Raw genomic sequence first — 12,333 nt, 5'->3', positions numbered from 1 at the left:
CGTAGCCATGGGATCCAGGGATTTTAAATGTAGCTTAAGCTGAACTTAAGATACATTTAATATTTACGCCTCAACATTTCAGAAGTACACTGAAACATTTTACAGTTTACTGAATTTCACAGAAAATCTAAGGAACAGCAGTAAAATAGGTCCTTTGGATTCTTATTCCTGAAACTTCCTGAAGAAAAAAAAAATCAATCAAAGGAAAACTTGTTATAAAATTTCTTTTTATTCCAAATAAATTTGACAATAATGGCAAAACATTATTGACAACTATCTAAATGTAATTCTAAAGAAAAACAATGGTGATAATTGCATATGGCACCCATGATTCCCAGTCCTTTAGTTCCTTGAGAAAGACGATTTGCTGAAGAAAAAGAAAAAGCTAGACAGAACGTAATTTCACTTTAAACAGTCTTGTATGTGAGATGATAAAATCACTGTCTAGAATATAATCTCTTGTGTTTTAAGACCTTATCAACCAAATCCAATTTGTTCATACAAGTTGATATTATATGAAAAGTTGATATTAAACCTGAGTCATTCTGAGGTAGAAAAACAACTCGTGCAGAAAGACCATGTGTGATTTGAGCAAAACATTGTTGTCGTTGACCCAGCAGGGACAATGACACCAAAGCCAAACCCCTAAAGATACTAAAAGACAATAAAATTTCAAAGGAAGTTGCTTTGCTTTGCATCATATGTCTGTCTGTGGAGTTTGTCCCCTCTGATAAACGGATGATACTGCAGTTTGCCGGGCGCTGAGACATACCACATGACCACACCTGTTGGGTTCACTGAAACCACAAACTCAGTGGAGTCTTTCAGCACATCAGTCTGGTCAGTGTAGACATCAGTGACCTTGGAAAAAAAAAAAACTCAGAAAACACAAGTGATTCTTGGAAGAAAACCTCCACATTAAAAAGCCTTGTACTATTAAACGGTAAAAAACTAAATCTCTGAGACCTACCTTGTAGCTGCCAGTGGTGTAGTTGAGTTTGCTCAAGGAGGTTTTGTAGCGATAGGGCATGTCAGTACGGCGGCTGAAGAACACTAAAGCGCTGGCGTTGTTTGACAGGCGGCGCCAGAACACCTCGATGCCAGACTTCTCCTTGAAGACAGAAAGCAATTTTATTGCCAATGAGACATGAAAACGTTTTTCATCGCCATATCCGTCTTATTTTCCTCACGGCCAAAACAGCAGCACAATCCACACCTTGAGAATGCGTCTTCCCTGAATACCCAGGGGGTCCTGGTTGATGCTGATGATCATTTTGTTCTGAAGGATGCTCTGGGCTCCGCTGCTGATTGTGCGAAGGTCGTTGGACATGAACAGGGGAGCGGCCATGATTGCCCACAAAGCCATCTGAGAACGAGACTGGTCCATACTGAGACCAAAATCTCCGATAACCAGCTGGTGAGAGCAAAGAAATGACCACACAATTAAGAGGGATTACATTTATTAGTAGAAATTCAGACCTTTTTGACAACCACTATGTCTTTATGAGCCTGACCGCGATATAAATAGAGACACCGAGTTCCTAGACATTTCAGTAACCAACACGTTTCTGGACTCCAACTTTCAAGAGTTCTCATGGCTCTTCAAGGAAAGTTTAACCTACCTTAAATACAAATAAATACAAAAGCTGGAAATATTGAAATATGTTTATTGTGGCTATTCCCACTGTAGTTAAGCTATAAGTACAAAAATAACACAAAACAAAGTCTGGAAGTAACTATCCAAACAACTTGTTAATTAACTAACTAAGAATGCAGGGAAATAAGTAACCAAGTCATTCAGTAAGTACTACTTAAGTAGGTAACTTTAGATACAAGTAACAAACTAACAAAGTAATAAAATACTTATTAACTAAGCCTCTAAGTAATGACTTAGTAACTAACTACACAATTAAGTTAATTAGGAACCAACACCATAAGTAACTAACTAAATACTTACTGACTAAGTATGTTTGGATTGAGGAAGTAAAAAAACTAATTCTTCTTTTGCAATAAGTTGCTAAAGAAGCAACTAGGTTTCTTTCTAAGTTTGTAAGAAATAAGAATGCAACTAAGTTGATGAGTAACTAAGTAGCAAAATGACTTGTATATACCTAAGAAATTAACTAAATATGTAACAAGGAACTGAGTAAGTAAAAATGGATGGAAAAATAATCGAAAGCAGTAAAATTTATTAGGCCAGTGGGACAAACCATGTCAGGGTCGTTCCATCTTCCAGGTCCGGCTGCAGGTGCCAGGACATCCTGGTTTTCAAAAAACCAATCAGCAATGCTTAGCACACTGCTCCAAGAGTCCTGGATGTCGCCATAGTTGCGCCAGAGATTGCAGATCTGCCCGAGCTGAGTGTAATTCACCTGAAACATCAATAGCAATATTAAACCACCATATATTTATAGACCAAGTTATATACCCACAAGACAAAAGTGCTGTACACAATCATAAAATACAATTAAAGCTGCAAGCAGCCTCGAACGGCCCTCGCAGCCAAGCGCCGCTCCGGCCTATTGCCACCGCGGGGTACGAGCAACCGCCGCCTCACGCCAGCCACCACAGAAGCTCTCACGCAGTTTTCAGCGCCTCCGCCCGCACCGCGGAAGCTGTTGCTCAGTTTAAACTTCTCCAACTCCAGTCCAACAGAGCCTTCTTGCTCAAAAGCGTGGTTCGGATTAGCAACTCCAAAATCCAAGCAAAATGTTGAGCGTAGTCCAGTTCTGTGGCTCCAAAAAGCAGGCAAAATGTTCAGGAAAACTTCGCAGCTCCAGCTGTCGCCGGCTGACTGTTATTACGTAGCGTCGATCTGTTTTCTCATTGATGGAGTACCACTGCCTCCTGCTGGGGCAATACTGGTATTTCACTAGCAGTACCAGTATATCGCCACAAGGTGCCAGTGGTACTCCATCAACACTGACCCCAGTGTGTTCTTACTTCGCTGTGTCATAAATTTTGCTGAATGACTTTGTTTGTATTATTTCTAGCAAAAATGAATGAATGTTTGTACTTTAACCCACAAAATAAACTTATATATATATAAAAGTTATAATAATGTATATTTAAATAATTAATAACAACATAACCTATGGGCTGCTGTTTTCTAGGGGGCGCTATAGAGAAATTAGGCCACGCCCTCCAAATATTGTGATGGATTCCTGTCGGGGAGTTGATGGCGATCCATCCTTGTGAGTTTGGAGCAGCTGTGCCCAAAAATGTGGAATTGAGAGCCAAACGTATGGCGATGGCGTTACAGGTCACTTTACCACGCCGCCACGCCCACCTGCTCCATCGTAGCTGGTCGGGATTAGAATCCTCAACACACCAACATGTCTTCTGTGTCTGGGCACAGTTTCATGTTGATGAGGTCAAAGGGGTCAGATAGCGACCATTGACAGTAAAACATGACACTTCCTGTTCTCAGGGGGCGTGGCCTAAGTGATGTCATCATTCGACCATAGGGTATTGTCGGGCAGCCGATGATGATCAATCACAGTAACTTTGGTGCCTCTGTGAATTTGTGTGTAGGAAATATAGCAGTTCATGTTTTTATGGCGTGTAGGTGAACTTTGACCCCTGCTAACCCCCCTTCAGCATTCTCAAAAACTCACCGTTTTGATAACTTTAGATGGGACATGCCTTATGAACAGACTGACCGAGTTTGAAGCCGATAAATCGAAATCCCTAGGAGGAGTTCGATCAAATACCAAGGCTGTAAATGGCAAAAATGGGGTCAAAATTTGAACTTCAATCTAAAATGGCCGACTTCCTGTGGGGTTTCGACCATGGCTCCAAGAGACTTTTTTGTAAGTCCTGACAAGGTACACATGTGTACAAAGTTTCGTAATTGTAGGTTAAAGCATGGCTTGGGGCTGATCATTTAAAGTTCTAGGGGGCGCTATAGAGAAATTAGGCCACACCCACCAAATATTATGATGGATTCCTGTCGGGGAGTTGATGGGGATCCATCCTTGTGAGTTTGGAGCAGCTGGGCCTCAAAATGTGGAATTGAGAGCCAAACGTATGGCGATGGCGTTAGAGGTCACTTCGCCACGCCGCCACGCCCACCTGCTCCATCAAAGCAGGTCGGGGTTGGAATCCTCAATACACCAACATGTCTTCTGTGTCTGGGCACAGTTTCATGTTGATGAGGTCAAAGGGGTCAGATAGCGACAGTCCACAGTAAAACATTACACTTCCTGTTCTCATGGGGCGTGGCCTAAGTGATGTCATCATTCGACCATAGGGTATTGTAGGAGACCCGATAATGATCAATCACAGAAACTTTGGTGCCTCTGTGAGTTTCTGTGTAGGAGATATAGCAGTTTATTTTTTTATGGCGAGTAGGTGAACTTTGACCCCTGCTAACCCCCCTTCAGCATACTCAAAAACTCACCGTTTTGATAACTTTAGATGGGACATGCCTTATGAACAGACTGACCGAGTTTGAAGCCGGTCAATGGAAATCCCTAGGAGGAGTTCGATCAAATATGGAGGCTGTAAACGGCAAAAATGGGCTCAAAATTGGACCTTCAATCCAAAATGGCCGACTTCCTGTGATACTTGCACTATGACATTAATTGTAAATTTTGAGCATCTTGGGGAGCTCTACAAGTGTACCAAATTTCATGTCTCTACGATGAAGTAAGTGAATAGCAAAGGGTCCTTTGAAAATTTCTAGGTGGCGCTATTGAGCCATTTCTTGTGGAATTTTTGCGACGACTTTAAAATACGTAAATTTGAAACAGGCTTAAGGCCTCCGCCAAGTTGGTGAGTTTTTGAATATGATAAAGCCCCAAAAAGCCAATTCATTTGGAGGGAGAATAATAATAATTAAAGCTGCAAGCAGCCTCGAACGGCCCTCGCAGCCAAGCGCCGCTCCGGCCTATTGCCACCGCAGGGTTCGAGCAACCGCCGCCTCACGCCAGCCACCACAGAAGCTCTCACGCAGTTTTCAGCGCCTCCGCCCGCACCGCGGAAGCAGTTGCTCAGTTTCCATCAACGCTGCGCACGTGCTAAGACAGAAGTTGTTGCGCAGTTTCCGCGCCCGTCCTCCAGGCGGTACGCATCTATGCGTTCGGCGGCTATCCTTCAAGATGCAAAAAAATGTGGTATAGATTCATTGGTTTAGCGAGGAAATACAGCTGGCGGATCAATGTAGGGGCGCAGTGGAGTCAAAATACATTTCAATGCTGTTTTGCTCTTTAGAGGTCAACAAAGGTCATACGTTTTCAATTTGGCGCCAGTCCGATGATCCACGTGTCATTTAGAGCCGATCATATGCACGTGGCGAAGTAATGCATTTCGTCATTTCTACACCCCAATGCGGTTCGGTCAGCAGCCAGCATTCATAGAGTTCATCATGTTATCGTTTTTACTCAGTATTCACATGATGAAACCCATATAAATTATAGAATAACAGTAAAACATACAGCAGAAAAAACATGTGACTGCCTCTTAAAAGTGGGCGGGGCTACAGTGAGGTCATCAAGTGACCATGGAAATGTGTTCAGGGCTGTTCTCTAGAAAGACAGAGGAAGTGTGATGATGCAGCTGTGATCTTGCATTTGGAAGTCATTTAATGTTGATCTTTCATGGTAAATAGTGAAAGTTTTACACTAAGCCACACCCACATGCTTGATGTTAACTACAACTGAGATCTAAATGCAGTGCAACTTTAACGTTATCGTGAAATGAGTCAGGAAAATGGTGAAGGTTAAGATGTATCAGTTTAATAAACCGCACTGTTCAGTAATAAACCAAGGGCAATGCACATTAACAGAGCACAGTTAACTTTCAGCACTTTAGAACAATAGCACAGACTGAATCCCATCCATTAATTAGGTATTAATCACAGGAAGTGCTGCAACTAAATATTACAACCCCAATGGATCGGTAAAAAGATACTTAGCATTTTCTCAGAGCTCTTTCAAACGACATTTTAAACATCTTCTATACATAATAACAAACAACTCTGAATTTATGAAACTGGATGTATCACACACACTATTCAGTTTATTGAATTAGTCAAGCGCTTTGTTAGCATTAAAAACGTTGCAGGCCTCAGGCATTGGGTTAGCATCCTCCTCAGAATAACTGTTCCAAACATGACGGCTTCCAGAACCAGCAGGAAGGAATAAATTACTCACCGCACCGCGAGTTACGACTGTTTAAACGAACAGCAATGGGCTCTTTGCACCTGCCGCGCTGACGTCACAACTGTATACCCGAATGCTGCTCTTTTTTCCACTTTCAGAAACTATGACTGCTATAAAAGACAAAGTCGTACTTAAGACACAAATAAAACAATACTATGTACTTTGTTTAAGTTTTCATGGATTTCCAAGCGATCCTCAATTAAGACAGCTTGTAAATATTCGTTGCTACAAGTTAAAGCTACCACTTGAAGCTAACGCCGTACACACCGCTCTAAACACTGTCTTAATGAGCCATTCACAACAAGCATGCAAAAGTAATAAAACGAAATAACACAGAAACCTTAAGCAACACGGCCATATTTTTCTAAAAGTAATAACTCTGAATCTGAACAGTCAGCTGAACTAGAACTCCGATACCAGAGTAAGCTCTGTGCTCGTTTTTCTTCGTCATACTTCAAGCAAAAAGTCTGAACTGTAATCTGCTCCCCCCCCCTCCCCGCTGCTTTATTGTCGTTAACAATAAACACACGTAATATGCTTGAAAATAAGGCACAGTGTCCGTTAGAATGGCTGAGAAATCTTTAGATAATTAAATAGCAGATTTTTACTAGAAAGCTAGCAGGCTTGTGCTAGCAGTTTAAAGAAAATAAAACTCACCTTCATATCTGTGAATGTATAACGAGGCGAACATCTTAAAACCTTTCTTTGCCTTACTTGTTGGGGTTTCGGATCGATGTACATTATTAATTGTTATCTTGGAAAAACATTTCAGCCGTGTTTCCCGAACGTGTAAGCTGAGGTGCAAAGAGCCCATTAAACTTCTCCAACTCCGGTCCAACAGAGCCTTCTTGCTCCAAAGCGTGGTTCGGATTTGCAACTCCAAAATCCAAGCAAAATGTTGAGCGTAGTCCAGTTCTGTGGCTCCAAAAAGCAAGCAAAATGTTCAGGAAAACTTTGCAGCTCCAGCTGTCGCCGGCTGACTGTTATTACGTAGCGTCGATCTGTTTTCTCATTGATGGAGTACCACTGCCTCCTGCTGTCGCAATACTGGTATTGCACTAGCAGTACCAGTATTTCTCCACAAGGTGCCAGTAGTACTCCATCAACACTGACCCCAGTGTGTTCTTACTTCGCTGTGTCATAAGTTTTGCTGAATGACTTTGTTTGTATTATTTCTAGCAAAAATGAATGAATGTTTGTACTGTAACCCACAAAATAAACTTATATATAAAAAGTTATAATAATGTATATTTAAATAATTAATAAATACATAACCTATGGGCTGCTGTTTTCTAGGGGGCGCTATAGAGAAATTAGGCCACGCCCTACAAATATTGTGATGGATTCCAGTCGGGGAGTGGATAAATATTCATCCTTGTGAGTTTGCAGCAGCTGAGCCCGAAAATGTGGTATTGAGAGCCAAACGTATGGCGATGGCGTTACAGGTAACTTCGCCACGCCGCCATGCCCACCTGCTCTATCGTAGCTGGTCGGGGTTGGAATCCTCAATACCAACATGTGTTCTGTGTCTTGGCACAGTTTCATGTTGATGAGGTCAAAGGGGTCAGATAGCGAACGTTCACAGTAAAACATTACACTTCCTGTTCTCAGGGGGCGTGGCCTTAGTGATGTCATCATTCGACCATAGGGTAATGTAGGAGACCCGATGATGATAAATCACAGAAACTTTGGTGCCTCTGTGAGTTTCTGTGTAGGAGATATAGCAGTTTATGTTTTTATGGCGAGTAGGTGAACTTTGACCCCGGCTAACCCCCCTTCAGCATACTCAAAAACAAACCGTTTAGATAACTTTAGATGAGACATGCCTTATGAACAGACTGACCGAGTTTGAAGCCGATCAATCGAAATCCCTAGGAGGAGATAGATCAAATACGAAGGCTGTAAACGGCAAAAATGGGGTCAAAAACCGAACTTGAATCCAAAATGGCCGACTTCCTGTGGGGTTTAGACCATGGCTCCAAGAGACTTTTTTGTACGTCCTGACAAGGTACACATGTGTACAAAGTTTCGTAATTGTAGGTTAAAGCATGGCTTGGGGCTGATCATTTAAAGTTTTCTAGGGGGCGCTATAGAGAAATTCGGCTACGCCCACCAAATATTGTGATGGATTCCTTTTGGGGAGTGGATGAGGGTCCATCCTTATGAGTTTGCAGCAGCTGGGCCCGAAAATGTGGAATTGAGAGCCAAACGTATGGCGATGGCGTTACAGGTGACTTCGCCACGCCACCACGCCCACCTGCTCCATCGAAGCTGGTCTGGGTTAGAATCCTCAATACACCAACATGTTCTCTGTGTCTGGGCACAGTTTCATGTTGATGAGGTCAAAGGGGTCAGATAGCGACAGTTCACAGTAAAACATTACACTTCCTGTTCTCAGGGGGCGTGGCCTAAGTGATGTCATCATTCGACCATAGGGTATTGTAGAAGACCCGATGATGATCAATCACAGAAACTTTGATGCTTCTGTGAGTTTCTGTGTAAGAGATATAGCAGTTTATTTTTTTATGGCGAGTAGGTGAACTTTGACCCCTGCTAACCCCCCTTCAGCATACTCAAAAACTCACCGTTTAGATAACTTTAGATGGGACATGCCTTATGAACAGACTGACCGAGTTTGAAGTCAATCAATCAAAATCCCTAGGAGGAGATAGATCAAATACAAAGGCTGTAAACGGCAAAAATCGGCAAAAATGGGGTCAAAATGGGAACTTCAATCAAAAATGGCTGACTTCCTGTAATACTTGCACTATGACATTAATTATAAATTTTGAGCATCTTGGGGAGTTCTACAAGTGTACCAAATTTCATGTGTCTACGATAAAGTAAGTGAATAGGAGAGGGTAAAAAAGGGTGTTTTTCCAATTTCCAGGTGGCGCCGTAGAGACATTTCTGTTGCAATTTTTGCTACGACTTTAAAATACGTAAATTTTAAACAGGCTTAAGGCCTCCGCCAAGTTTGGTGAGTTTTTGAATATGATAAAGCCCCCAAAAAGCCAATTCATTTGGGTGGAAGAATAATAATAATAATAATAAACAATAGGAAAACAATAGGCCTTCGCAGCGCTTAGCTGCTCGGGCCTAAATATGATCAATCGGTAAATTAATAATAGCAACAGTATGCAGAAGTAATTGTAAAAATAACAGAACACAAGACAACAAAGTCAACATCTCAGGTTGTCTCAAAGGCCAAAGAAAAGAGACATGTCTTAAGTCGGGATTTAGCTATAAAATTTTTCCTGATTGTACTAGAACACAGTGTTCAAAACATTTGCCAGTGTTAAACACCTTCGGTGGAAGTCCACCCTGGTAAGCAGGCCAGCTGCAGGAGTAGCCAATGGGGCGGCCCGTTGCGTTTAAAGCCTTTGACATCAGAGGATAACCTGCCAGGAAAAACAATAAGAGTCAATTAATCACCTCTGAATTCATACCATTCAACTAATGACTCATGTTTTCTTACCCAGCTCCTGCTCTGCAGCATTAGAGTAACACCCATCAAATTTAAACATGTCCACCTCCCAGTCAGCAAATGTCTGAGCATCTATTTCAATCTTATCTATCGTCGTCCCAGGGTATCCCCCGCAGGTGTGGGTGCCCATGTCCCCATAGATGCCCAGTTTTAGGCCTCTGTCATGCATGTAGCGTGCCAGCTTATTGATTCCCCCTGGAAACCTGATTTTAACAGGAAATTAAACATTACTTGTTGAAACTGTTGAATAAGTGCAGGTTTTCCACGTTACCAACAATGCCAGTTGCAAATGTCATGATTACACAGTCATAAGAGAGCAATATGTTCTCATTTGTTAAGCAGTAGGTCAGGCATTTATCACAGCTTCTCACAGATCTCAAAGGTCATTGTTTTTAATCACACTTCTACTGACTGATTTGAAGATACCTGCAGGAAAGCTACAGACAAATGCACTTTGCTGTGATTGTGAAACTGTTGTACTGCCACTCCTTGTTGGCCTGGATATTGTAACGTTGTTTTTACAAAAGAGCACTCCTGTCTGAATGTGTCCAGGCTCTACCTGTTAGGGTCAGCCTGCAGCCGTCCATCTTTGTCTCTGTCCTTGGACGACCAGCAGTCATCTATGTTCACGTAGACGTAGCCCAGTTCCTTCCAGCCGTCCTCATACAGTCTGTCTGCCATGTCTATAAACAGATTCTCACTGGAGGGAGGAAGGACAACAATGTTTAGCACTGACCCGAACAAGATGTACGGTTTGTAAACATCTAATGAATTTATGCCGCATTCAAATAAACTTTTCATCCACTATTACTATTAAAAGACACACTTTTCTGTTTATTGAACATTTCTTGACTGCTTCTGTGCAGTAACGTCATTTTAGGTGCATTCATTTATTAAAAGCCTGCTTGCCTGATGCAGTTCTTTGGGTCGTTTGTGCAGTCAATGTCACAGCGGAATCGTTCCCATGCCAACCAGCCCATTGGAGGCGTTCTCATCAGTCCATTGTCAAGGGCGAAGGTGGTCACGGCGGCCACAGAAGCAAAAATGAGCACTGCGAAATGCATTCCTGACATAAAAAAAGGAAAATCTGATGATACAGATGATGCAGACACAGGCCTGTAAATACACGAATAAAAGAAAAACAGTAAACAGAAAACCATAACTAAGAACAGAAAACTACACCATGCATAAAATCATTTTTGTACTTTTGTTAGGCTTCAGCTGCAAACTGTCATTGGGATTTTATAAGATAGGCCAAAGTACAGGGGAAAAATGCATGGTAGTCAACATTTTTCACAAATAAAAAGCTGAGCTTGCACTTTTTGCTGCAATTGCAGCTGCTTTACTTTTGGGGTTTTTCTCTTCTGCCTTTTCACCTCTTGGAAAGTTTTGGGGGTTTTTTCCATTTATGCTTAGAAAGCACCTCAGGCTCATTTAGATTAGAAGTCAAAGATTCTCAGTAGGTTTCAGGGCAACTTCAGCACATGAATATGCTTTGATCTGAACCATTAAAAACCGCTGTCCTGCTAAAACGTTAACCTTCTTCTCTGTCTCAGGTCATTAGCAGTCTCTAACATGTTTTCTTCAACGATTGTCATATACTATATCCTATACACCATCTCATCAAGTCTGATCACCTCTCTATCCCAATTGAAGAAAAAAATAGTCCTTCAACGTGATGTTGTCACCACTGTATTTCACACTGAGGGTGGAGTGCTTAGAGGTAATGTTCAGCTTTCAAACAGTGTTTTCACGTACTTTCGTGAAAGTTTAGTTTTGATCTGACCTTGTCATAAGAAATGTAATTAGTTTCAGAATAGTATCAACATTTAATCCCACATTTATCGCATTATTCACAATCAACTAGTTTTGTTGGTATTTTACATGGAATTTTAATAAATCATACTAAGTTTATTTATAAAGCACCCTTCACAAACAAAGCCACAAAGTGTTTTACAACATAAACCACAATTAATGTACACAGACTATAAAAAACAAGCATTAGACCATTTCATGTACTTCAGAGGTTTAAATAATTTTGCAAGAACAGCACATGCAATGTGCTGGATTACATCAACATCAAACAGCTATTTACACACCGAAGGTGTGATGATAGGTGTGATGTGTTTAAGGTGTCTCTAGACAACTTAAACCTCGTGAGTCTCAGGTGACACCAACTTGCTTTCACTCTGATGTGTTTAGCTGTTATATGACCATCGAAAATTTAGGATTTTGTAAGTATAAATGTTGTGGGGGGGGACAACAACAACACTGCGCAATAGTTGCACTTATTTGTATTATTTTCATTTTAATCAGTAATATTTTTGGGAATGAGGACGAAAATACATTCTCGTCATAACAACTTTGTAAGCAATTCTTTGAAATGTAAGTGAAACTGTAAACTTACTGTTGAGCCAAGGCCTCTGTCGATATTCTTCTGATATTGGTTTCTGCTTCAGTCTTCACTTTGCTCAGAAGTTCAGTGTCTGAAAAGCGCGAGGCACACAAACATCACTTATCCGGAGTCGCGCCTGTAAACACGGAAGTGGAACTCACGTGACTTCTGCTGTCTGGTGACCATACACCGGAAATTAGGACGAGGGAGACTGGATGCTGCTTAATAATGTTTATTATAACATTTAGAAACAAAACAAGCTTTGTCAAACGGTATTTAAGTAAGAT

General features: G+C 41.4%; 1 protein-coding gene across 1 annotated transcript; it reads right to left on the bottom strand.

The window, feature by feature from the left end:
• Positions 1-210: 210 nt before the first annotated feature.
• naga (N-acetylgalactosaminidase, alpha) lies at positions 211-12,177 on the bottom strand. The gene is made up of 9 exons (XM_055044683.1): positions 12,059-12,177; positions 10,561-10,717; positions 10,211-10,351; positions 9,643-9,854; positions 9,471-9,565; positions 2,211-2,372; positions 1,217-1,414; positions 971-1,111; positions 211-861 (listed from the first exon to the last, which is right to left on the bottom strand). Exons 2-9 carry the CDS (start codon positions 10,713-10,715, stop codon positions 673-675), a joined length of 1,293 nt encoding a protein of 430 aa, XP_054900658.1. The 5' UTR covers positions 10,716-10,717; positions 12,059-12,177; the 3' UTR covers positions 211-672.
• Between the last annotated feature and the right edge of the window lie 156 nt (positions 12,178-12,333).

The sequence above is a fragment of the Poeciliopsis prolifica genome, unplaced genomic scaffold (assembly GCF_027474105.1).
Source record: "Poeciliopsis prolifica strain line A6 unplaced genomic scaffold, Auburn_PproV2 SCAFFOLD020, whole genome shotgun sequence".
Classification (NCBI taxonomy): domain Eukaryota; kingdom Metazoa; phylum Chordata; class Actinopteri; order Cyprinodontiformes; family Poeciliidae; genus Poeciliopsis; species Poeciliopsis prolifica.
This window is presented reverse-complemented; position numbering and strand designations above follow the sequence as displayed.

What these genes read in the sequence shown, in the direction of transcription:
- naga (XM_055044683.1), bottom strand. Translation starts at nt 10,715, where the DNA reads ATGCATTTCGCAGTGCTCATTTTTGCTTCTGTGGCCGCCGTGACCACC. An exon ending in GACCCAAAGAACTGCATCAG is followed by an intron (nt 10,352 to 10,560) that starts GCAAGCAGGCTT and finishes TCCTCCCTCCAG; the next exon opens with TGAGAATCTGTTTATAGACA. An exon ending in TGCTGCAGAGCAGGAGCTGG is followed by an intron (nt 9,566 to 9,642) that starts GTAAGAAAACAT and finishes TTTTCCTGGCAG; the next exon opens with GTTATCCTCTGATGTCAAAG.